Source organism: Impatiens glandulifera, unplaced genomic scaffold (assembly GCF_907164915.1).
Source record: "Impatiens glandulifera unplaced genomic scaffold, dImpGla2.1, whole genome shotgun sequence".
Taxonomy (NCBI): domain Eukaryota; kingdom Viridiplantae; phylum Streptophyta; class Magnoliopsida; order Ericales; family Balsaminaceae; genus Impatiens; species Impatiens glandulifera.
The window spans coordinates 12,501-37,500 of NW_025919245.1; the positions used below are offsets into that span (position 1 = coordinate 12,501).

General features: G+C 44.6%; 3 protein-coding genes, 1 non-coding gene and 1 pseudogene across 4 annotated transcripts; 3 read left to right on the top strand and 2 right to left on the bottom strand.

Annotated features, from left to right (window-relative positions):
- Positions 1 to 3,185: 3,185 nt before the first annotated feature.
- TRNAK-UUU lies at positions 3,186 to 3,258 on the bottom strand. Its single transcript has one exon. It is a non-coding gene; the product is annotated as a tRNA-Lys (tRNA).
- A 2,802-nt stretch (positions 3,259 to 6,060) lies between these two features.
- Positions 6,061 to 6,823, top strand: LOC124917734 (uncharacterized mitochondrial protein ymf1-like). The gene has a single exon (XM_047458075.1). It carries the CDS (start codon positions 6,061 to 6,063, stop codon positions 6,547 to 6,549), a length of 489 nt encoding a protein of 162 aa, XP_047314031.1. The 3' UTR covers positions 6,550 to 6,823.
- A 1-nt stretch (position 6,824) lies between these two features.
- LOC124917730 (putative cytochrome c biogenesis ccmB-like mitochondrial protein) lies at positions 6,825 to 7,884 on the bottom strand. The gene has a single exon (XM_047458072.1). It carries the CDS (start codon positions 7,443 to 7,445, stop codon positions 6,825 to 6,827), a length of 621 nt encoding a protein of 206 aa, XP_047314028.1. The 5' UTR covers positions 7,446 to 7,884.
- A 233-nt stretch (positions 7,885 to 8,117) lies between these two features.
- LOC124917732 (60S ribosomal protein L5, mitochondrial-like) lies at positions 8,118 to 11,246 on the top strand. The gene has a single exon (XM_047458073.1). It carries the CDS (start codon positions 9,950 to 9,952, stop codon positions 10,508 to 10,510), a length of 561 nt encoding a protein of 186 aa, XP_047314029.1. The 5' UTR covers positions 8,118 to 9,949; the 3' UTR covers positions 10,511 to 11,246.
- A 13,273-nt stretch (positions 11,247 to 24,519) lies between these two features.
- The window catches only part of LOC124917728, a 3,517-nt pseudogene continuing 3,036 nt past the window's right edge, over positions 24,520 to 25,000 (top strand).

Genomic DNA, 25,000 nt, shown 5'->3' on the forward strand with positions numbered 1-25,000 from the left:
TTAGGGAATTCAATATCAGTTTCTTTCCTTACAGTTCTCTTTCATTCTTTATTGAAGATTGAGGGATTGATTCTTAGTGACCGCTAACGTCTCTCCCTTTCGGTTCCTTGCTTGACTTGCTTTCTTCGTAAGAATGAAGGTCTCTTTCTGTCCACAGCCTTATAGAGATAGGGGGATAGTTACATGCCAGTCAACTACCTATCAGTAGGACATATGACTAAACAAGCCAGTGGAAACTAAAGAAATAGGCTATCTATCGCCCACCGCAGCTCTTTCCGTTTCAGGAATAAGTATTTATTGCTTTCACATTCAGGTTGAAGGCCGTTTCAACTCTTTCTTCTTACTATTGAAGAAGCTTGAAGTCAACTATTTCATAAGTGAATGAAAGACCTGTAATAGTTCCTTTTCTTTTTAAAGTTTTTAACCTACACTAAAAGTCTTGCTTTCAGGTAACTTCCTTGAAGTCTTTTCTTTTTCTTTTAGGTATGCCTATGGAAGATCAAGTCCTCATTATCAAATTCCACTGGTAGGAGCTGGTACTCTGACCCAATCTCTAGTAGAGGTTATTTTTGCTTTCGATGGGGTTCATTCCGGGTTCAATCTTTGAAGTCTGAAGTAATGCCCAGCAATCGCCCATGGCCCCTTTGTTAAAGCGAGCTCAGCTGCCCTAACGTCTTACATTCTTCGCACTTCACCTAATTGTTCAGTTCTAACTGACGTTTCCACCCAATAGGTAGGAATGGAAAATAGGTAGGAATGGATAGGGGTAATGGCAGGTAGTGAGCTATATTAGGTCCCCCAGGTCGCTTGGGAGCACCTTGTTGGAGGAGCACCGGTTCACTCTAACAACACGTCTGCGTTGAGGGTCTTATAGCCGGTGGTAGAGGACTGGCAATTGAATCACTAACCTTGCTGGACTAGCACTTCAATTAGCTGTGGTAGTATCCGTTGGTGCGAGTGAGCGTTCCCGCTGCATCGATCATAGTAAAGTGTTCAATTAACCGTTGTCAGCCTATCCACCCACTCTTAGTGTTCGGGTTTCCGGTGTGCTAGAATCAATAGCAGAGAATGCGCTGTGAAAGAATCTGACTCGGACAGATGATCTGATATGAATTTGAAAACCAATGCCACGAATGAACCAAGGAAAGGAAAACTGAACGGAAAGCAGGGGAAGGCGAAGGAAAGGCTTAGCCTAGCCAGAAAGAAAGTAACTTCACTGACTGAATGTCCGAGATTGAATTAGAATAGGAAGTTGTTACAGAAGGAGCTCTGCAGATGCAGGCTAACTATCAATTTCCAAATCTCACTTAAAAGAGAACAGCTCCATGTGACTAGACGAATTCCTCCGCTACATATCTTGTAACAAGGTATGCAATAGCAGCTGATTCTGTAAGAGAAAATAAAAATTACCTCCATTCCGTCTCCTACCGCGGGTCTACGCCCTCTTTGTTTTAGCCATGGGCAATTGTGAACAAGAGAGTTCCACCTTCTACCTATCCCGACTTCGCTACATTTCCTTCTTCCTTGTCTACCGGGGATGTGCTCCTAAACCTGGACTAGCTATTCAAAAAGGTCTCTGCCCATACCATAGCCTTTTCTTGAAAGAAAGAAGACTCCTATCACGTCATTCCCCTTAGGTTACACGTCCTTTCCTATGGAATTAGATGATTCATCAGTCAGTTCTATGCTGCTAAGCCCTTCCTGAACTATATGGCGTCCCTTCTCGAAAGACCTAGAAAGAGCATTTCGTTAAGCAGACGGGATCCAACGAATAGAAGATGATAACCTTTCGTCACTGCTGAATCAAACTAACTGCCAACAAGAACAATTGAATCGGTTATTCATTCAACGACAACAGATGCCGATAAACTAGCTGCTTCTTCTATAAAAAAGAGGCCCTTTATCTAAAGAAGGTAAGGCAAAAGCAAGAATCCTAGGATTAAGAGTAAGAGAGAGTTCGGAGTGGCTGAAAGAGTGAATTAGGGACTCATTTGCTAGGCTCAAACCATGCCTATAACTAATCAGTCATCAACCCTGAGCCCTTGAAAGCACTGGAAAAAGATAGTCTAGGTGAAATCCCCCCCTATTTGCCTCCAAGTAAAGTTCCTCACTCCAATCCTTACGCCGAAGAAAGACAAAGCACTTTTAGATGAACCACTGGACTCGTTAAAACCTTGGTCTATGGCAAGAACGTCTGAACTTTCTTACCGTGCACGCCCGCTTGAATGAACTCTATCATGCCAAGCTGCTAAACAAGCCAGGCTACTTTCATCGAACTAAGACTAGTGAAATAGCCAATCCCGAAGGATAAACTATTTCAAGCTTTTGAGAGCGAAAAGAAGATTGACGCAACATTCTTCCTTTTCCTCTTTCTGCCTCCACGCTACAACTAATTCTCCACTGTAGACGCTGGATGAGACCAGAAGGTAGTAAGCGAGCTATCCCTATCCATTCCGCTTTGTTAGTTCGTGATATTACCCTGTCTACTGCACTGACCGTGTTCCATCCGCTGACCCGAGGCAAAGAACTTTCCATTTGGAGGAACCATGCTCTTAGTCGAACTGCTGCGGTTGTGTCTTGTGCCGGCCTCGGTGCCAGGAGCCGGAGACTTTAAAGGATCGTAAAATTCAGTATCTCCGAAAGCCCCGGACCTCTTATTGAATGCATGAGGAATGGAAGAACTGTCATCTTCGGTTGGTGAACTCAAAGTAAAGGGCCAAAAGGACGAGCAAGAGTTGGTCATTCAAGAAGCTTTGGCTAGCCAGCTTGACTTATGGAAAAAGAATAGAAGGAAGGGTGGCTGATTGTGGTAAAAAGAAATCCATGCGAGGTTCGATGTAATTGAAGAGCTGCCATATTTGATTATGTACGAAGATAGGACGGACGAAGTCCAACCGGTTGGGCCAATGCACGGAAAGATAAGGGCAAGAATGACATCCCACTGAGGTCTCTAGTTAAGGCCGCCTCCAGGCACCATTCATCAACATGTTGATGCCTCTTATTTGACTAATGAGTCTGCGAGCTTCGGTATTGTGTGTAGGAATAACCAGGCTTTTTTATGTGCAGCAAAAGGAGACTGCTTCTCAGCATCAACAGCGGAAGAGGCCGAAGCGAGTCGAAAGGCAAAAGAGTTATCTTTGAACGCTACTACACATCCTTACGAATACGTCAGTCTAAGGTGGGTTTGGGTATAGCAGGACTTGAACCTGCGACCACTAGGTTAAAAGCCCAATGCTCTACCAACTGAGCTATACACCCAAAAAAAGATATAATAGTAAATGTAAATAAAATAAGGATTGATTAGTGCGGAAAAGAAAAGAGGGCCTCTTCTCATCATATTAAAAGGGCGCGGCTCTGTATGAGGCTCGTACTGCAGAGCAAGCGAAGAAAACGTAAGGGCTTAGTTAGCACTCCTGCAAGAAAACGGCCTAGCTAACGTGCCCCTTATTTCACTTTTCAAGCCTTGATCGATATGAGAAAGATGCGCTCAAGCACCCAACCTATACAAGGGGCTTGGGCTCGAAAGCCGGCCTTACTCAACAAGCACCTTTCAACGTAAGGTTGCTTCTTTCCACCCATTGAAGATTCTATCTACAAAAGAAGGTGGGGGATAGACAAATTGCTCTCACTGACACCAACCAGAGAAGGTGAGGTCGTCTTTCTTTCCAGCCGCCATACTGTTTGCCGCCTTAAAAACGGAGAAGGGGAGGAGCCATTTTCTATGTAATTACGGTCTTTGTTGGCCGTTGTGGAGGTCGAGCACTCTCTTTTCTTTGTCCAATTCCGTCTTACCAAACAAGACTGACTTCTTACCAACCGGATGGAGCGCGCGGAAAGCCTAAAGCCGCATACCAGAGATTGCTGGGAAAGAGGCTGGACCAGATACGAAGAATGAATCTATATCTGTGCGTGCACGGAAGGACCGGCGGCCGCTCAACTCTTCGAGCGCAAAGCAGTGGTGGTTGGTTCTGATTCGACAAAAGTCGAATGCCTGGTCGAAGGTCCAGTACAATAGGTAGCAGGCGTGTTCGTTTTGGCTCCCGAGCGAGAACGATAAATAGGCGATGCACCATCCTTGCTGCTACATACGTTGACCTTGACTTGACAGATTCATCCAATTGAACCCACATGGAAACGCCTTGTAGTAGGAGAATAGGGGCGATCGAGCGGCGGTATCGATTAGCAAGCCTTCCCTAGCCAGTCATCAAGTCGGAGACGGAGCTTAGTCATCTCTTTCTGCTTGTGCGCTTGACCATCGGGGATCATAGACCAGACCGACCTATAAGGGGGGGCCGGTCTGACTACGAACTCTATTTCCTGTTCATAGGGTATGAGCTAAGCTAGTAGCTTTCAAGTAATGGCATCCTTTTTTATCCTAGTTTACGTAATAGCTTTCCTCTTGCCCCCATCTTTCTCTCCTTTAGTTAAGGGGGGGCGGTAACAAGTAGTAGTTCCTCTCTCAAAGGTATAGTTTTTCCCTCAATTTGAAGGCATAAAGTATCGTATCTATTTCACTTTCCTTGCTGTATTGCTTGTCTTGTATTCAAAGGGGAAGTCTGCTTTGCTGCATCTTCTTAGAAAACGTATTCTATTAAATGTAATAGAAATTATTATTTTCGATGCGAAGAATAGCGTAGTCAAGTACCCAAAGGAATGAACTCTCTTTATCAGATGCGGCCTGGAGAATAAACTTCGTTACGTTACGAGGGGAGGGATAAGTATACAGAAAGGAAGTTAAGCAAAAAAGGTAAACATCAAGAATGGTTACCCTGAAAGCGGACGATAGAGGGAGCACGTTAGGGCGGGAAGGTTCTATCTTTTTAGGGGCTGGCTTTCGATTCGGGGATTTTCCTGGCTAGTCTAGATGTCCCTGCCTTGCTTGGTAGGTGATCCATGCTAAGATAATAAAATTAGGCCAGGACTACTACTAGATTGCATATCAAATCATTCTGAAACTTGGAAGGTCACGGTAAAAGGCTCCCAACAAGTCTCCTTTGTATTACGGGAGCGACCACAATGTTCACACTTTCACCTTCCTTTCTCTTCTGCCGCTTGGATCTCTTGTGCTGTTTCCGGTGTTCATTTTCAATTCCGACGTGACTCATCTATCAGCTCTGGGCGAACATCCATTCACATTCCTGCCAGCAAGGCTGATTCACATCGTCGGTCATTGGCGATTGCTTTCTTAGTGTGGCATCTTTTTGTTCGCTGTCCACTGGTTTTGAATAAAAAAAGAAATGTAGATAGAGAAAGAGGCTAAGCTAAGCCTACGTAACGCTAGAGGAACAGCTTTTTTGTCCGCTTTCAGCCATATAGATGCGCTACAAGGTGTAATATCATATAAAAGTAAAGTAGCATCCAGAGCAGCTAAGAAAATAAAATCGAGGGGATTGCGGGTTGGTCTTCATTGCGCACTAGCTTCAGTGGGAGTTATAAAGTGTGGAGTTAGTGTTTTCAGTGTGACCTTTCCGAGGGACTATTGCTGTAGAATCTATTAATAGCATTCAGGGTTAAACATGACTCAACGAAAGTTACCAAAACCCGTTCAGTTGCTGAAAGAGATAAGCTTGAAAAAAAGAAATGCTAGTACTGAAGCAAGTGCAAGTATTAGTTCAGAGCCTCAGAGAGGTTGGGTTGAGCCCAGACCAAATCTTTATGCTTCTTTTTACTATTTTAATAGTAATTCTAGTCGCAGTTTTGGGCTTTTTTTGGTATCTCCATCGACTGTTAAGCATATATTCTCAAAGGGTAGATGCAGTCATGGAATGGAATAAAAAGTTTCTGATGCCAATGTATTTTAAATACAGTTGGCTCAGAGGCGTATCCATTTCAGTTCGTGATAAACAAAAGGGAACCTCCGACCGGAGCTCTAGTGCGCCTCAAAATCCAAAGGCAAGCTAGAGCGATAGAAAGGATAGTCCCTCGCGCGAACTACTAGAAAATGGTGAGATCATTAGATCATTAGTGAAAGAAGGACCAACGACGATCCTATCCGGCAAGGAGAAGGAGGAGTAGGAGGAGTCAGTTTTTTTTGAAGATCGAGGAGAAAATCGCACAATTATGCCATTCAGAATCAGTCTTCTACAGAGGGAAAGCCTGTTACGAGTAAGTGGAGAGGAAAGATCTCCGGAGATTCTTATCTTATTCCATTCCAGTGGCTCGACAAGTAACCAATGGCGAAAACTAAAAAATCTATGGTTTCCCGGTAGAACCCTATTTCGCCCAAGTTGTTGCGGAACCGGAAAAAAGAAGCGGTTTTTCGCACAGCTTGCTCATAGTGCAGGTCCCACTTGTATATTGTATTTGGCCGAAGAAGCATCGGACAGGTTGGAGTTCTTACCTTCTTGGGACTCCATAGACCAAGATCTGCTTTCATTATATGGGCAATACCGATCTACTTTAGTAGATCATATGGATTTAGAAAAAGCTTCACATTTTGATGAATTGGAAACATCCCTTTTCCATTTCTATTTACCCAGTTCATATCTTTCTTTCGTGTGTTCCCGGGAGGAATTCGATCTCTTCAATCTCGGGATACCACCTAAATAACTGCGGTCAGAGAGTCAAATAGGTCGGGAAGAAAGAGTCTGAGGTCGGGTTGGACGACATACATCTTGGCCGGTCTCACCACCACTAGAGATTAGAGATATATATAATCTTTCTTCTAAATAAAAAAAAAGAGATTTAATTATTATTTAAATAGCTGCAAGACCAAAACAGGATGCAAAGAACCGAAAGCTCTGATTTTAAGTTCCTCCCGCTTACATCCCCCTCAACATTCTTGGAAAACAATCGAATCGAAGGTCCGGAGGAGAATTGGCCATTCAATCTTGTGAACTAATCGAGACCAAAATAGGAAAAAGAGATACGAACGGAGAGGAATAACCAATCAATAAAAGAACATGAAACCATTCTGTTTCAATAGAGGTACGAGAAAAGGTTGGGGGCAATGAAGTAGGTGAAGTGGTTGAATTTTGCGAGCTGTTCCAACCACTGCTGGATTGAATTCCAAGAGCCAAACGAAAATGAATACCACACAGAAGAGTCAAGACCAGGCTCCCTAATAGAATGTTTAACCGATCCATTCCGGATCGACCGAATTGGTACAGAAGTTGTAACATGGGAAAACCACGGAAAACACGACTTATTTGAATAACCCGGTGACCTACCAATTGTAGAAGTAGGATCCTTGGCAAGCAATAAGCACTTAAATAATACAATTCAAGTGTACCATCTTCTTTCTCATTTCGAGGAAAGGGTGTGGAAGGAAAAGGAAACAACGGAGGGATCCGAATCGGACCTAAATGGGAATGACATGAAAAGTGTTTTTCAAAACCTAGCATTAAGGGCGTTACGACGATATACGAGAGGAATGGAGAAAAACTCGTGATTGGTGTGAAGGAGAAGATCTGTTTATGATATAGTTCAAGAAAGAGTCGTCTCATTTCCTTACTTCTTCGTTCTTTCTAATTCATGAACTTCAAGACTGGTTCTGAACGCCGCGTAACATCATCTTCAACTAACCTCCACCGCCCTTATCTCCATAGGGCCGAGAGGTGCGGCAACTAAAGAATTGCTTATACACTAAATATTGATATACGCTTACTAAAAGAAAGACTTACTTTCACATTCATTAGGCCAGCAAACTAAGAAAGAGAGATGTGCCTAAGGCTAAATGCAAGCAAACTGTGCACGCTAAGAGAAGAAAGAGGAGAGATGTGAGCAATTACTACCACAAGAAAGCCGCCCCTATCTCTAAAGAGACCCGTAACTTCGTTCGTACCTCGAAAGCTTAGGCTTCCAACTGAACTTAATGCCCTTTCGCGCCCCTTACTTAAGAAGCTAAGCGCTTTCAAAGCGCGCTAAGAAAGGTTGCATTGCTTCTGTCAGCCTTTCTGTGCAACAGTCCACCAGTAGCTCCAGATATACTGTACATACTTCAGTCTTCCTTCTAGTTCTTACGGAAGCTCTTTCTTACCAGACCAGTCAAGTAGTACAAGAGCTCTATCTTATCTTATAGCCCTAGCGACGGGTCGCCTTTTGAATTCAGTAAATAGAATCCACTTTTATATAGATAAGGAGTAGATGGATGAGTGAGTCCTCACTGACCTGGTAGGTATAGTCCGTATAGTCGTGGGATAAATGAAATAGATCTCGGTGGAAGTTCGCTTCATCAGCTGTCTCGATTGAATGAATCTCTCCTCCAGCCATGGTAGATCTTCAATTTGCCTTCTATCTTTATCCGGATCCGACAGAATGTTCTTCCTCTAGCCGACCCACACCCCAAAAGCGTAGGGGAGGCACAGCCCCAACCTTTGGAGTGGTTACATCCAGTATGTCCCCCCTTATTCCCGACATGCTGCCCCCCGGCCGGAATGTGGTAGGGTCTTCAAGCCCCACGCTCGATTCTCGAAATGAATGGGCCGTCTCGCGAAGATCTTCGATCCGAACCTGAGCATCTATTCTCCTCTTAGAGTATGAACCACGCCTTCGCTATCGCAAGAATATAGCGAGAGAAGAGCTATCGCTCAGCTGCTTCGCGTATTACGAAAGCCGTATTGCCCGAAGGGCAGCGGCAGCAGTGTGGTTCCAGGTGCCGTCGCGTCATTGAGATCTGCAGGGTGGCGGGGACTTCGACTGCCTTGTATCAGGTGAAGAGAAGGAGGTGGTAGGCTTAGTAGGCTACAATATCACCGTTATGAGCGGTACGTTTCAACCAATTAAACTATAAGCCTCCTATCTCTCTACATGCAATTCGCTCACTTCGGGAAGAGCGGACGGAAAGAGGAGGTCTTTGTTCTATCTGCTTCTTTCTTTTCCTAGGAATGCAGAATTGGAAAAAAGAAGCAAATTGGATATATTTTCTTTTTTTTGTTTTATAGTTATAGATGGGAATTATATATATAATTAAGTTAAGCTAAGCAAGCGGCCCTTTCGCGACTCAAACTGCCGGTCCGCTTTCCGGCTCGGCTCAAACGAGCGGGGGTTAGATAGAAGCTTGCAATGCCGGCTGTTCGCCTTTAGTTAGAAATAGAAGTAGAGGGCTAGCCAGCCCCACCAGACCAGAAAAGTATGAGTATGAATGAAGGAAATAAGAAATAAAAACTTGGTTACCGGAACCGAAGGTTAGGCCGACTACTTTAGTAAGTATAACTAGACTGAAAAAGTTTATTCCTACCCCTTAACTATTCTGTCAATGTTGCCAATTCCCAGAATACTAATGTACCCTCATGTATACAGTTGCCCAACTACTTTCTTTCTCCGACTTCTTTAGCCACTTCCGCATCTGTCGTATTCTGGAGAGCCTGCTGAGTAAGGACCATTTAGCAATGCCAGCAGTGAGGCTGTCTGGGGACAGGTTAAGGCAGGGCCCGCAGGGCTTGCTTCTCATGAGATTTTGTGAGGTAATCGGAAAGGAGTTCATAAACTGGGCTAAGGGCTTTTAGGCATACAGAAAAGGATAAGTGGATGGAGGGTGCTTCTCAGCTAGAGTTGGGGGTGGAATCGTATTATCTTATAATAGGAGCACGCCCGCTTTTAGCTCTTTCACTCTTTTTCTTTTGCCTTTCCTTCTATTATATTAGTAAACGGTCTCATCTTTTTCAAGAAAGATGTACAGTGGCGGTCTTCTCGTTAATCTTCAGAGGGGAGCTAGTCACTTGGGGCGACCGACCGAGACTCTTTCTTATTTTTTAGTAGTAGTGTTGAACCTGGAGGAGTGGTTTGATCATTTTGTTTGATTTGAGGCGGGCTTGCTTGCTCTCATCTAAGAGAAAGGGTGTCCCAAAGGGCTTTCTCTTAGATGAGAGTTTAAGTAACTCAGCGCTTCAAAAACAAGAGTCACGCTCTTTAAACGCCCTAAGAAATAGACTGAAGTCATTCCGATAAGGCTTTTATTTTATTCGGTATACCGCTCCGCGAACAGAGCGAATGAACGAAAATCCAACTTATGTTTCCACTTAATTTTCATTACGAAGATGTATCACGTCAGGATCCGTTGCTCAAACCGAATCACGCCAACGTTATGGAAGTTCCTGGATTGTGTAAAATAAGAGTAGTACCAAAAGCAGCACCTGAAGCTTTAATAATAAAAAATGGAAAATTGGCTATGGAGATTCCGCGCAGTATGAAATTAATACAGACACAAAGAGCTTCGACAGGAAAGTCGTTTCGATCCAATCCATTCTTGGGGTCAAATAAAGACAAAGGATATGTCAGTGACCTAGCACGACAAAGCACTCTCCGAGGGCATGGAATGTCTCATTTTTTGGTCAGAATCTCCACAGTAATGTCTCTGTTAGATTCTCCGATCGAAATACAGATAAACTCCATTCAATTCTTGATGGAAACGGAGTTTTGCGAATTCTCCCCGGAACTGGAAGATCATTTCGAGATCTTCGAACATATTCGAAGATTCAATGTGACTATTGTCACTTCGGCCAACACACAAGATGAGACTTTACCACCGTGGAGCGGCTTTTTTCAAAAAGATGAAGGGGAAACTCAGTAAGATGTCGGAGAAGCGAAATATACGAGATCACAAACGTAGATTGCTTGCGGCTAAATATGAATGGAGACGAAAGCTGTATAAAGCCGTAAAGATCTCGATCTTCCTAGTGATATGCGGGACAAACATCGTTATAAGTTGTCCAAGTTGCCAAGAAAGAGTTCCTTTGCACGAGTAAAAAACCGATGTATTTCCACAGGTCGCCCTCGTTCCGTATATGAGTTCTTTCGAATTTATCCTATCTTCGTGGATTAGCATCTCGAGGTTCTTTGATGGGCATAAAGAAATCGTCTTGGTAGCAACCACCAAACCAATAGAACAAGGGGTTAGCTCTGCAGCTGGTCTACAAGCAAGGTAAGTAGGTCCCGGCCAGCTCCGAAAAGACCTGACGAAGTAATCCCTTATCTCGAATCGGAAATGCTAACGGGGCGGGAATCTAAGTGGGGGACTGAGCCTGGAGAATGATAAAGAAAAATAAAATGACTTATATAAAAAAGTTCATCATTTTTTGCTGCCTTATGCGTTAAAAAAAAACCAGGTAGCCTTTTTTTCACAATAAATAAATTAAAATTTCATGAAAGAGGGCGAGGCCCGCCCCAGAAATGGGGCGGGGAAAAGGATGTGGGCAAGTGTGGGTCCTTTTCATTTCCATTTTTCTTGAAGGCAGAGAAAGAAAGGAAGTCGACCATTCATTGAATTTTTTGAGCTATTTTTAAAATAGTAATAGTTTCTCGCTATATAAAAAAAATAAATGAAGCCTATTTGACTTGTGAGTACGCCCACTGACTGTTCACAAACACATTTCAATCATTCTCGAGGATTGATGGGGTAGTTAACTAAACTGTAAAAAATGCAGCTTCCAATATCTTGCTCACCCAGATGGTCGTGCTGGGGCATGTGTTCCTCATGCCTCCACTAGCCAAACCAATCCTAACTCGCTCTCTTTGTGTTTATTTCCCATATGCCCTACTTGATATGCCATGCTTCCTCTAATATTGGAACTGGGCTTTTATGTAGGCTGACCGGCTTCTGCGGCCGTCCTTTCTTTCCTCATTGCCACTAGTGCTCTTCTTGGGAAAAAAACTATCTTTCCAAACTAACTCGTTGGACAGTAACTGAATCAGCCCTTGGCTGCCCTATCACATAAAAGAAGATAATCAAGACTTTTTATGGAAAGCATATAGATAAGAAAGAAGGGCACCTCTCTGTTAGAAAGGAACTTCTTTCCCTTTTGAAGAGCAGAAAGTTATCATTTCGCTTCATTTTTAAATTGCGTCTTTCCGCACCTGCTTTTTTTCGTTCTGTTCTTTGCTTATGAGCGTAATAAGTAAGTCATGGCCTCTCAACACTTTTCGAGAAAATGATCATTCACTGTCAAGGTAGCCACTTTCTTTGGGCGGCAAGTCTTGCCCATCATTCGGAGTTAATGACAGCCCACGGAGCGGTATCTTGATGGGAACATTCCAAGTCCACCGCAGATGATTGAATCAGTATCGACTAAAAAAGAGGAGACTACAAAAACATTAGTTCTTTTCTAAAGACTGAATATGTACAGCTTCTCCTCTCTACCATTGGATAGAGGAAACGAAAGTTCGACCAACCCTTGTTTGACCCGCTTACTTATGATCGGCGAATTTATAAAGATTTGATCCCTTCTCGTCTGATGAAACCACAAATCATCATCTTGTTCTGACTCTGATGATTATGGAAAACTACTATTTGAAGGCAGACGGAGAGGAGAAAAAGAGAGTAAATAGCAAAGAATCATTCGGAAATAGTGAACTTCCACATTCCATTACCAAATGGAGGAAAGGACCCCACCTCGATAGTTGTCTTTGAAAGACCGACGCGCGCAGTGGAAGACGAAGTAGGGCACAGTGAAACTAGGACAGTAGGACAGAGATTCCTTCGTCGGGAAGCAGAATGCTCTATAATTGAAGCTAAAGATAAAGATTTTCAACCTATCATTTGGGCTTAGTTTCCGAGTCTAGTTGGAAGGGATAAAAGAGAGAGAATGATAATCGTTTTGGTGCCACCTAAGGGTTCTGTTCTTGATTTGGTTGTAAAGAACCTCACTTACGCAATATGTTATTGTTATTCTATCTTAAAAGTGGTTTCTATCTATATTTTTTTTTTTATTGCTGGAGTGCGCTAGCGCTTTAGTTTGATCGCTTGTTCCTTTCGTGGGGGATCCGGAGCGGAGGAAAAATAGTGAATTAGCCTATATTCCCGACATGGAATATTCTTCCCCTCAATCCGATCCAATATCCGTACTTTCTCCGACGCTTTCCATCCAAATTATACTACTTTCTCCTGTACACTCGGCTGGCATGATTGAAGGATGTGCCCGCCCGCTTTTTGCTGTCCAACCTGGAATCAAATCTATTCCTTTATGCCGAGTGGTGGAACTATCGATTCAATCGATAGGCTAGGAATCGTCTTCTCCTAAGCCTCCCATCTTAAAAGACTAAATACCTAAAGGGCAGGATATTAGATCTAGTTGATTGGCTGGGAAAGCTTTAGCGGGAAGAGATAGCACTGGCGAGTTACTTCAGTCGATAGCAAAAACAATAGAGCTTTATAGGTAAAAGGACAGAATAGGAAAGGTCAGCTTATTATAACTAATGGTAAAAGGTAAGATTAGGTTTTCTAGATAAAGGAAAGGATGAAAGCAAGTTTCGCCATTAGCGAAAAATAAAATGATCTTTATCAGGGAATAAGGCGGACCGTAAAGAAGATGGATTTTGGAATCCATCCGCAAGGAATACAAAAGCGAGAAGGGTAAGAGCTCCCGAATTGTTTTCCTATAACCGAGGAGAAAGCGCTCTTACCTCTCCTTCTTACCGGCACCCTTATTTTTCCATCCCTTTTTTATATCAATAGGGAACTCCTGCCTGTCATTCATCCAGTTGTGACCGCTATCGCCCCTCTGTTACAACCTGCGCCCCGAAAGCTCGCACAACTTGAGCCTCGCTGCCACACCAAGTCATCAAGCTTTTGGTGAAGTTTTCGCGCTGCTCATTGTTGTTTACAGGCCTGTATAAGTAAACCTACTTTCGAAGGGCTCTCTCTTCGTTAGCCCTTCTCACGCAGCTATAAGACAGACAGAGGGGGGGCCTAGAGCACTTCATCGCTTTTTTAAAGATAAAGAGGCTTCTAGACAATGCGTAGTCAAAAGCAAACCGCGTATGAACCCTGATTCTCTTTCTTTTTCTTGGTCTTTTTTCCATCTCACAACTTCTTCCACTTTTTGAGCCGACCTTGCTTGAGGTATGCTTCCAATCTTTGAATCGAATTTTGGCTTTTGTCCTTAAGTGAGGGCGGTGTGTGGGTAAGGAAGCTTATTATTTTTTTAGTGTGTGAGGTGGCCCCGAGAGCTGAACCAAAGCCGGCCGTTTCGAGACCAAGAGCTTTAACAGTTACCCAGAAGAGGTTCACACGGCAGCTAGAGTTTGAGGCGAGCTTAAAACCCTATGAACAGCAGCAATCTCCAGCCCAAAGATGCTCGGTTGAATAAGTGAGAAGCTCTGCTCTAGCCCTAAAATAGATCTCCGTGACAAGGGGACAATAGCGGTCTGTAGCGCGCGTTGAAAAGGCCGGAAAGGTATGAAAAATCTTATTTTTTTTTATGCCGGACACTTGCCGGTTTTTTTATAAATGGAAGAAAGGGGATAAAGATAGGATGGAGTCTAGCCCTGAAGTGGGCTTTAGGACTCAATCCCCCTTTTTTAGGTTGTGTATTACCGGGTTGACGATAGACAGCCCAAAGGACGGCAGATGAGAAAACACATAGCAGGTCCAGGTAGGAATCAAGGAATTGAACCTTGATAAAGCCTGTTACCTGTTACCGATCTGATTATCGATTCATAGGATTAATCAGAAGATAAAAAAGTTAGGACCGACTGAAAGAAGGACAGCGGGGAAAGTTCTCTAACTTGGGAAAAACCTGAAAATCCGTCTTTTTTGGACTCCAAGGGCGGGCGCGAAAACGAAACCTTCAAACAAACAAAGGAAGGAAGGCCTAAACTGAGATAGTGTAATACGAATGACTACTTGTAAAGTACCATGGAATTGGGGGGCATGGCACTAACACTCAACTCAAACAAAGTATGAAAGACCAGATCAGCAAAGGAAACATACATGTTGAAAACGATGAGGCATCGGAGAACGAACGGTTAGGCAAGACATAGGCGCCTGGCCTGGATAAACATCCCCTTTACCAAACAAGATGTCGAGAGTGTCACTTAACCATTCCCCTCCATAAGCCAAAGTGAGGCTGTAGTATCCACCGGTAATGTGTGGAAGAGGGTAAGCTTTCTATGTGGATAGGACGTATCAACACCTTTTGCATATTTAAAAGGAAAAAGATAAGAAGAATATTGTGTTGGGTCCATCGGACCAGGATGGCCGAAGATCAAAACCTAAATGTGCCAGGGGTTGATCATCGAAGCCAGGGCAATAACGATGAAGGAATTTGAGCGCTGATGTAGCTAACAGCCACCTGAATACTCGATTCATTAAGGTCGTCACCTTCTACCCTACAGCCTTAAGCACAGGGCCGCTAGCAGGGAATCTAGTTCAGCAAGGTCCATAGGGTGGCCCACTTTTCATGGTGCACCTTGGCATGCATTGATGCATCCATATAGAATGGCCATTTGCAAGATTCTTACGAGGGAACTTTTCTTTCGCAGGTTCCAGCAACAACTATGTCCTTGCTCCCTGGACAAAAGTGTTCAGTGACCATATAAAATACAAGACCACTTACCACCTTCCACACTTCCCTAGGCTCCTCCGCTTTAACATAGACGAGGTCTTCTTGACCCAAGCTTTAGAACACTGGGACATACATACCCATACTTTTAGATTTGGGAACCAAGAAATATGCCCAACTGTAGAGGAATGAAGAGGACTAGGCGGTAGCCCGAAAAGTGATCTAATGCACTTAGGCCCCACCCAATATGTCCAATTGAACCCGACTCTACGAACCCGAGGAAAGGCCTTGTAGTAGGGGCGTTAAGACCGGAGCTTTTTGTAGTGCTAGTAGGAGTGCAAGTGAATGAATCCCATCCCCTAGCGAGTGAAGTGCTTACGCCCCTTTCTGGGGCGCGCTAGCGCTTTAATAATATAATATCAAGGTTAGGGTAGGGGGCTGAGAAGCTGTTGCTTGCTGTCTACTTCGCGAGCCTTCACTGCCCCCTTCCGTTCTGTAACTTCCCTTCTTTCGTCCGTCCACGAGGCTGTAAAAAGAGATAAAGGGGCGGCTATCTAGCGGGAGTCGTTTCGGTTGTATGCCACGAGGTCCCTATGGACAAGGGGACAAGTTCATCATCCCTTTTGGGCGCAGGCAGCCCTCTACCATCTATCCCATTGCATTCCATCGTCTCGTATTGTACGGTATCAGACCAGATAGATCCATTGAGTGAGAAAAAGGGATATTTTTTTCTATATTGATAGGGATCCTCATTCATGGAGTCATTCCCGTCACTACGGATTGATTGTCCCTACCTAACTATATGGTAGTGGTCTAGGGAGCGTAATTGCTAGAGCACGGGAGAATGAAGAGTAATGATTTCAGCAAGAGCAGCCGGACGGACTACTTTAGTCTAGTGAGTGACTACTAGAGTAGAGTTGAGTCAAAAGGTATGGTATAGCAGCCTTTCCGAGCGAGCCTCTGGGATCTCCTGTAAACCCCCATGATGTGGGAAAGGGAGGATATTAGGGGAAGCAGTGAGTGGAGATTCCCCTGCGTAGAGCCGGATGAGGGGAGACCTTCACGTCCGGTTCGGAGGGCGGGGATATCCCGACCCTACTATCATTATGCCTTTGCAATCTTACTTGGTTTAACTCTATTTGTGACCTTTTCTCGTATGTGGGACTCTCTATCTTCTTGGGTAGATAATCGATTGTCTTTCATTTGGATAGTGAGTCGTTTTTATAATAATAAGTCAAGTCAAGAATAATAGAACTAGAGGAGTGAAAGCCACTCGCCTTATCGAATAAAGGGAAGAGCGAAAAGCCAGGATGGCTTGGTAAGCAAGCAACCACTTATTCCGGCGCCAACTCCCAGTTCTTTCTCTTCTTTTTTTTTTTCAAGAACCACACACCTGTGTGGAGCTCGCGAACAACCTTGCTATGTCAAATACCGCGACTCCCGCGGGTTTGGGCGTTCACCCATTTCATCAATTACTTATTGAATTACAGAATCCATCAAGTGAGATCTTCCGTCAGGGAGTGATAATCTTACTTGCGTGGAGCAGTGGCCTTTCATGATTCCTTTTGTACGTACTTAAAAAAAAAATGTGGTGTGGAAAGGGGGTATTTTTGATTGGTTTGGGTCTTCGCTTCGGGGGTACATTTGAATTTATCTTACATTCTACGTTCACGAAATGGATCCTATCAAATATTTCACATTTTCTATGATCATTTCTATTTCAGGTATTCGGGGAATCCTCCTTAATAGACGAAATATTCCTATTATGTCAATGCCAATTGAATCAATGTTATTAGCTGTGAATTTGAACTTTTTGGTCTTTTCCGTCTCTTCGGATGATATGATGGGTCAATCATTTGCTTCATTGGTTCCAACGGTGGCAGCTGCGGAATCTGCTATTGGGTCAGCCATTTTCGTTATAACTTTCCGAGTCCGAGGGACTATTGCTGTAGAATCTATTAATAGCATTCAGGGTTAAACATGACTCAACGAAAGTTACCAAAATACGAAGTTCTCTTCTCCTTTCGTTTTCTTCTTTTATTCTTTTCTGGTATGCCGCTTTCCAACAAGTCTTTCTTTCATCAGATAAAGAGTAAGCGGAACTATAATAGTAAAATCAATTATGCCTCGACTGGATAAATTCACTTATTTTACACAATTCTTCTGGTCATGCCTTTTCCTTTTATATATATAAAAGTATGGAGGAGTCTGATTAAAATTCTATGTGAATTTTTAGAAGAACTTCTTCCTTTTCTTTTCACGAGTAGTACCAAATAGAAGACGAGAAGAGAAGGGAAAGAAGACGGACCCTTCCTTTAGAATGGGTTCTTTCGAAGGATTGATTATAGAGGAACTCCAAGCCGAGGGGAAGGTTTTTTTTGGAAAAAAAATAAATACCCCAGGGGTGCTGTTCTTCATCAATACATGCCGAAGAAGGGAACAAATTGGGATACATTATTGGAACTTCTTTCATCGATTCAAAAAGAAAGAATGAAAAGCAAATTAGTTCATCAAGTTTTTGATAAAATGGTAGAATTAGAAAAGAAGAAAAATAGAATTCTAAGTTCTTTCTAATGAGTATGAATCTTTTCTTATGAGGTCGTGTACAACAACCTTAACCGCACAAGCCTGGGCTGGGCCTGCCTCCATCCCTAGAGGAGCCGTATGAGGCGGAAGCTCCACGTACGGTTTTGAAGCCGAGCCTTTCCAGCAATGGGGCTTAGGGACCGATATGATGATTGGTTTAGGTAGGGCGGCCGGCCTACCGTAGGGCACCTGTAGGGATTAGTGCGTGAGACCGCGATCCACAAAAGTATGGGACTCACCCTTTACTTGGGAATGGAGAGGGGAAAGATAGCATGTCACAAGAGCGAGGCGAGGTTTGGAACCCTACTACGAGAGGGACGCCTCGCAAGCCGGGTTTCTAGAGATGAGGCCTTTTGGCGAAGCCAACAAGTCAATTTCGGGTCACCAAACCCTGTGATGATCAGGCCCTATGGAGTAAAGGGAAGCGTGTACGTTGTCACACTCCCCGCCTTCCAAAGGTGCCTAGAGGACGGGCCAGACGCAGCAGAGCGACGACCCGGGAGCAGATTCCCAACCAGCAGGGGGACAAGAGACGGCCATCTCGAGGCACATCACGACCTACAGGCAAGACCGGCGAGACCTGGGAAGGCAACCCGATTGGGAGTCAGAGGATCCATAGTACCTGCAGCCTCCCGGACTTCATATTCATCATTTTTAAAAGCAGGAGGAAGGGAGGGGAAGAGGGGGCAGGGCTTGTATGGGTTTGGGTGTTGGCTCCTCTGTCTGGCAAATTGAGACGTGAAAGACGGGGTGAATCTGACTTCCATCTGGCAAATTGAGGCGATATGCAACTGCCCCAATCCGTTGCAAAAGATGATAGGGGCCATAGTACTTTAACTTGAGATTCTTCCGCAGAGCCACAGAGGTCTGCCGGTACGGTTGCAACTTTAAGTAAACCCAATCTCCCACTTTAAACTCCCTTTCAGTGCGGTGGCGATCGGCAAATTGCTTCATTCGATTCTGAGCCATATTCATCTTATCTTTGAGTACCTGGAGCATTTGGGTGCGTTGTAGCAGGAAGTCTTCCACCGCTCCCACTGGTGTGCGGACCATTGGACCCAAGGGCAAGTGAGAAGGAGAGTACCCGTACATGGCTTTCGCGTCATCTTAAGGGCCGTGTGATAGTTTGTTCGTATTGTACCACCATTCGGCCAAGGGGAGCCACTTCTTCCAAGTATGGGGACGATGTCCACTCATGCATCGGAGATAAGTTTCGAGGCATTGGTTAAGTCGCTCTGTTTGCCCATCCGTTTCCGGGTTCTAACCGGAGCTTAAGGAGGTTTGTGTGCCCAGGAGCAAGAATAAATGCTGCCAGAATAAGCTTGTCAAAATTGCATCTCGATCTCCGACGATGGTCTCGAGAAGGCCATGCAATTTATAGACGTTGTCCAAACCACCTGTTGAGCTGAGAACGGATGAGCCAACAGAATGAAATGGGCATATTTGGAAGATTGACCACCACCATAATTACCGAGCTGCCCCCGGACATGGGAAGGCCCTCGATTCAATCCATCGCGATATGGGACCAAGGCTGAGTAGGAATCGGCAGCGGACAGCCCCGGGTAAGAAGTTTGATCATCTTTAAACTGCTGGCAGATGTCACATTCGCGAACCCACTGCTCCACTTCTCGAGCCCCGGCCACCAAAATAGAGCTTTAATCCTCTGGTAAGTGCCCAGCATACCAGAATGGCCCCCTATGCTGGAGTTGTGCAAGACGTCATTTGCTTGCGAAGATCGGTGCCGCAACCGACATAAATTCTCCCCTTGTGTTTAAGTATGCCACCGTGCAGCTGGTACTCTGCATTTGGCTGTCTTTGTGCCGCTAGAGAGATGAGCAACCCTTGAGCAAACTCTTCTTGTTGGTATGACGCTTCCAATTCGGCATGCCAGACTGGTTTGACAGCAGAGATAGCAAAAAATTCAGCATCCCCTTGTCTGGAAAGAGCATCAGCAGCTCTATTTGTGGAGCCCTTTTTATACAGTATAATAATAACCCAAAAGCTTCGTCAACCATTTTAGTTGGAGCGCTGTGGTTATGCCTTGCTCCATGAGGTACTTCAAGCTTTGGTGATCGGTTCTAATAATGAAGGCCCGGCCGTAGAGGTAATGTCGCCACTTGTTCACTGCCATCAGAATAGCGAGAAGCTCCTTTTCATAGGTGGAGAGACCCCGGTGGGTGGGGGCGAGGGCCTTACTAAGGAAAGCTATGGGCCTCCCAAATTGCATCAGGACTGCCCCAATCCCGTTGTTGCAAGCATCGGTCTCTGGGTAAGAGAAATTCGGCAAAGCCAACACCGGAGTGGACATTAGAGCAGCCTTAAGCTGTTGAAAAGCCGAGAGAGCCGCGGGTGTCCAGTTCAAATTCCCTTTCTTGAGCATATCTGTGAGTGGCTTGCTTATCTGTCCAAAATCCTTCACGAAGCGAAGCGGCGATAATAACCCGCAAGGCCAAGGAATCCTCGTAGAGCCTTGATCGTCGTGGGGCCATTTAGCAATGCTTGCCACCTTATCTGGGTCCACCGAAACACCATCCTTGCTGATAATATGCCCAAGGTAATCCAGTTGCTGCTTGCCAAAAGAACACTTAGATAGTTTAGCAAAGAGTTGGTGCTGTTGCCTGTAAGACCTGAGAGAGATGCTCCAGATGCGCGTCCATTGACGGGCTGTAAACAAGTATGTCATCAAAGAATACCAATACAAAGCATAAAAGGTCTTCAAATATCATTCATCAAAGATTGAAATGTAGCTTCCGCATTGGACAGCCCAAAGGGCATGACTCGAAACTCATAGAGGCCCGAATGAGTCCGAAAGGCTTGACTACGTTAACCTCTTCCTCGAATTTGATGGTATCCCGAGCGCAAGTCTAGCTTAGAAAAGACCTGTGCTCCATGTAATTCGTCAAGGAGTTCGTCCCGGGATCGGATATTTGTCCTTAACGGTGATATCGTTAAGCTTCCGGTAATCTACGCAAAAACGCCACGTCCTTCTTCTTCACCAATAGCACCGGCGAAGCAAAAGGGCTTGAGCTGCTCCGAATGATCCCTGCAGATAACATTTCGGCCAGGCCACCAATTTCTCAATTTCAGCTTTTTGAATAAAGGGATACCTGTAAGGGCGTTGATTAGGTGGCTTGCTCCCCGGTAATAGTGGAATCGCATGATCATGGGCCCTGTTAGGAGGAAGTCCAGACGGCGAACACTGGGGTAAATTTATGGAGCAGGGCTTGTATGGGTTTGGGTGTTGGCTCCTCTGTCTCTTCAGCTGAGAGTGATAAAAATTGGCCCACTAAGCAACTCCACTTTTGATTGATAAAATTGCCCACATCTTTCGCATTAATCAACTTGAACTCGCCTGCACTCTTACTTCCTTTAAGTTGGAAGAGTTGGCCCTGGTAATTAACAGTCATTACCATTTGTTTATAGTCCAATGCAATGTGATTGGGCTCAAGTCTCGCATCCAATCGACGCCCAATACCATGTCGCAGCCGCCTAGACGAAGGATGATCACGTCAGCTTTGAACTCCTTGCCTTGCATCTGCCAAGTGAATTGTCGACACTTGTAGCAGCTGTACATTTTACCTCCATTTGCAATAGTGACAGCCAACGGAGATGTCTCTTGTATCGTGCAGCCTAATTGAGCCGCAGTACCCTCGTCGAGGAAACTATGGGCCGCTGTCAATAAGGATAGTGATAGGCCGTTTCCGAACCTTCCCAACTAATTGAAGGGTACTATAGCTTGCCTTGGAGAGCATGCATGGAGATTTCCACTCCTGTAGCTGGTTCCTCCTCCATTTCCGTGGGAAACTTTCCTTCTAATTCCTCATCCTCCCCTTCAATGTAGAAGAGTTGCTTAGATTTGCAACGGTGGCCGGCAGTGTACTTTTCTGAGCATCGGAAACAGAGGCCCTTTTCCCTCTTAGCTTGGATTTCTGCCATAGTGTTCTATAAGGAGTTATTGCAGGGAGGCCTTTGCCGCAGCAGTATTGGACAAGGGGGCTTAGCTCCTGTAATCCTACTGGTAGCAGTGGATGTTTGGCCTGAGCCAATCATCAGCCGAGGCAGGTGAAAAACCTGCTGCTCCAGATATTGCTCCTGAATGATAGCAAGCTTGACAGCCTGGTCGTGGGAGGTTGGAGGAGCCACATCACAGACCGCAATTCATCGACCCCCAATAAAGCACCGAATGTAATATTGTTCCGTCTGGTATTTACAACTGGCCGATGACAAGGACTTGAGCTCCATCCACTTGCTATGATAGTCCTTCAAGCTGCCTTGCTGCCTTAATTGATGGAATTCGACCAACACATCGATGTGTCCCGCCTCTTTCAAAGTAGTCAGAACCGCATCGACTCGGTCCACGTTATGGATTCTCTATCCACTCTATAATCCGTAAACCAAGTGCCCGCCTCACCTTCTAAGTAATAAGCTGCAAAGTTTATTTTCTCAAGGTCTTCCATAGAGTGGTTGTCGAAGAACTGGTTTGCTTTCCTAACCCAGCCCCTTGGGTTACTACCATCGAATCTAGGAAATTCCATCTTAGGAACTTTGGCAGCAAAACTGTTGTAGCTTCTATTGGTACTCATATCAGTTATTTCTGTACGCTGAGGGGTAGGAAGAATTCCCTTACCAGTAGTCGGCGCAGCATTCGTTTGAGTACTGGAGCCAGCTTGCTCAGTCCCTTTGCCCGATGGTTCCCTCTGTTGCATCATCAATTCCAGAAGAGCCTTGAGATCTGCTCCAATAGTATCCACTCTTTCTTCGAGTTTGGCGCTGACAGCACTAAGAAATTCCACTCTGGTTTCCAATTTGGCATTGGCCTCCTTCGTTTCGTTGGACACCACTTCCAGCCGCTCTGCAATTTTATTGAGTGTCTCCTCCGTCGCCTTAGCTCGGGTATTATCAGCCATGAATGGGAACCAGCCAGAGGATCAAGCCCGCTCTTCTACCAATTGTAACAACCCTTAGGAGAAGGTCAGAAGATTGCCTTGCAAAGAAAAGAAAGTTGACTTACTTGATGCTTTAAAGAAGTGAAGAGAAGAAGGAGGCACTTATTCGTTTAGTAGATTCCCCTCCTTACCGCCCTTATGTGAGAGAAGGGGGCCGGAAGATAGATCGAAGAGAGGGGGTATATGACTGAGCTTCACTCCTATTTGTCCAATCCAAACAAAACCTATTGTCCAAGACCATCCCTCAATCCCTACTTGTCCTAACTCTGCTCTAGCTCTAGGACTTTGGGGAAGACTTCGTACATTCACTATGTCACTTCCTTTATCTTCTTTCTGAGAACCTTGTGCTTGACAGATCAATGAATGCAGGCATGGAAAGAATCGGATTATGAGGGTCGATGTAATTGAGTTCCGTCTTGCCATTATTGGTCTAGCGAGCCTGATTCTGGCATCACAGCCTATTCTATTTCTATTCTGAAAGAAAGGATTCTATATCACTAAGCCATTCGAACTTCCTGGCTAACACGAGGGAAGAACAGCTTATTCGTATTAAACAGATCCATCTTATCAAAGAGCATTTACCTTTGCTTAGGTCTTTCTCGCCTTGGCCTTTTGCCTGTTCAATTAATTGCTTTTCCCTCACTCCTTGAACAAGAGTTTACAGCGGACCCAGAGCTAGCCGTAGAAAGACTCAATCACTTGAAACTTTTTTATTCGAAGAGCTAGTGCGCAACTAGTGCCCAATGAAGACCCAAGCAATGCATCGAGAAGGCGAAAGAGAGAAGCCAGGAAAGCCTTATCTCTATCTCTTCTAGGAGTCCAGTCCGTTCATGGTATAATAAGTCCTATTCTTTCAGAGCCAATCCCAGAGAAGAGAAAGAAATTGGTCTTGTCGATTCTCCACTCTGGGGCAGCTGGGAAATCCGCGATTGTTAAATCAGCCAAGTCAGTAGCTTTTCCATCTGAGATGGGCGTGATCGTCGGAAGAAGACGGTGCTGTTAGCTGTTAGCTCGAAAGCGAGTTCCCCGAGGTTGAGAAGAAGACAATGAATGGAATGGTCCGGCAGTCGCTATAGAATATCGACTTAGTCTTAGTGAAGCTAGTCTTACATGAAAGAGGGAGGACTAGGGAAATTACTTTTTAGAGTCCAATTCCGAGTTGCTTGTCAGTCCTGTCTCATTCCTTCGCCCATGTTGGGAAAGATTCAGTCGACAGTGGAACTTCATATTCTCTTAGTAGAAAGAGAAGAGTAAGAACTCAATTTGGAAGAAAAGAGGGCTATCTTTGATAGGTGACTGATTGAACCAACGGAGCAGTACTTTACTTATGGACTTTGTAGGCTTGCCTGGCAAGTTCAAGAATACCTGTTGCCCTGGATGCTTGGTTTTCCAGGCCGATGCACAATCTTTCTTTCAGCCGTCGCGCTGATAAGAATCAGAGTTCTGAGGGTCGATGTAATTGAGTCGACCACAGGGTTCAGAGCGATCTAATTGAGCTTATTAGATTAGCCGATAAACTTCTGGATGTCTTGAAGTGAAGAAAGAGTACCAAGAAAGGCTAATGGTGTCCGAGGCTGATTACCTCTTCCCCGAGGGAGATTGAATGAGCTACCCTTACGTAGATAGATCGATTGAACCGCCCCTGCTCCGGTGGGCTGGACAGGAAATCTTTGGTCTTTATGTAAGCTGAGATAAATCAATTTGAACAAATAGTCACTAAAGCCAGACCTGGTCATAGTGGTAGTCGAAGATCTATTCATGGCCCCTATACCTATAATTCGGGACTTTTTCAGTATGTATCTAAGAAAGAAGGACAGGACCAGAGTGACTTATGAGGTCACCTTGTTGCTAGGCTCTGAAAGGCCTTTCTAAAAACTGACTCCTTCATCCGGACTCTATTTAGATATGGAGTGGGTCGAGGAGTCGTGATCGGATTCAGTCATTCATGGGCAAGTCGACTATGATAGAGTCAATCTAGGGTTCTTTATCCTTGGTAGAGCGGAAGGAGATTCAGACTAAGTTAAGGCAAGGCTTGTTTTCACTTTCTCTTTGCTCGATGATTTCCATTATTCCATTCCGCCCGAGCGAATCCATTATGGATCTATCTATAAAAAAAGAAGAAATCATCCAGGTGACGAAAGAAGCTTGGAAAATATTATGCTAAATAGATAAAAAGTAGACTTTCTTTCCTTGCCATAGTTGAAGAAAGCGGCATAGAAGCGCCAGGAAATTGATAGCATCAAACAAAAG

Bases quoted from the DNA above. Each gene is read 5' to 3' on its own strand.
- LOC124917734 (XM_047458075.1), top strand. From the start codon at position 6,061: ATGCCATTCAGAATCAGTCTTCTACAGAGGGAAAGCCTGTTACGAGTA.
- LOC124917730 (XM_047458072.1), bottom strand. From the start codon at position 7,445: ATGAGACGACTCTTTCTTGAACTATATCATAAACAGATCTTCTCCTTC.
- LOC124917732 (XM_047458073.1), top strand. From the start codon at position 9,950: ATGTTTCCACTTAATTTTCATTACGAAGATGTATCACGTCAGGATCCG.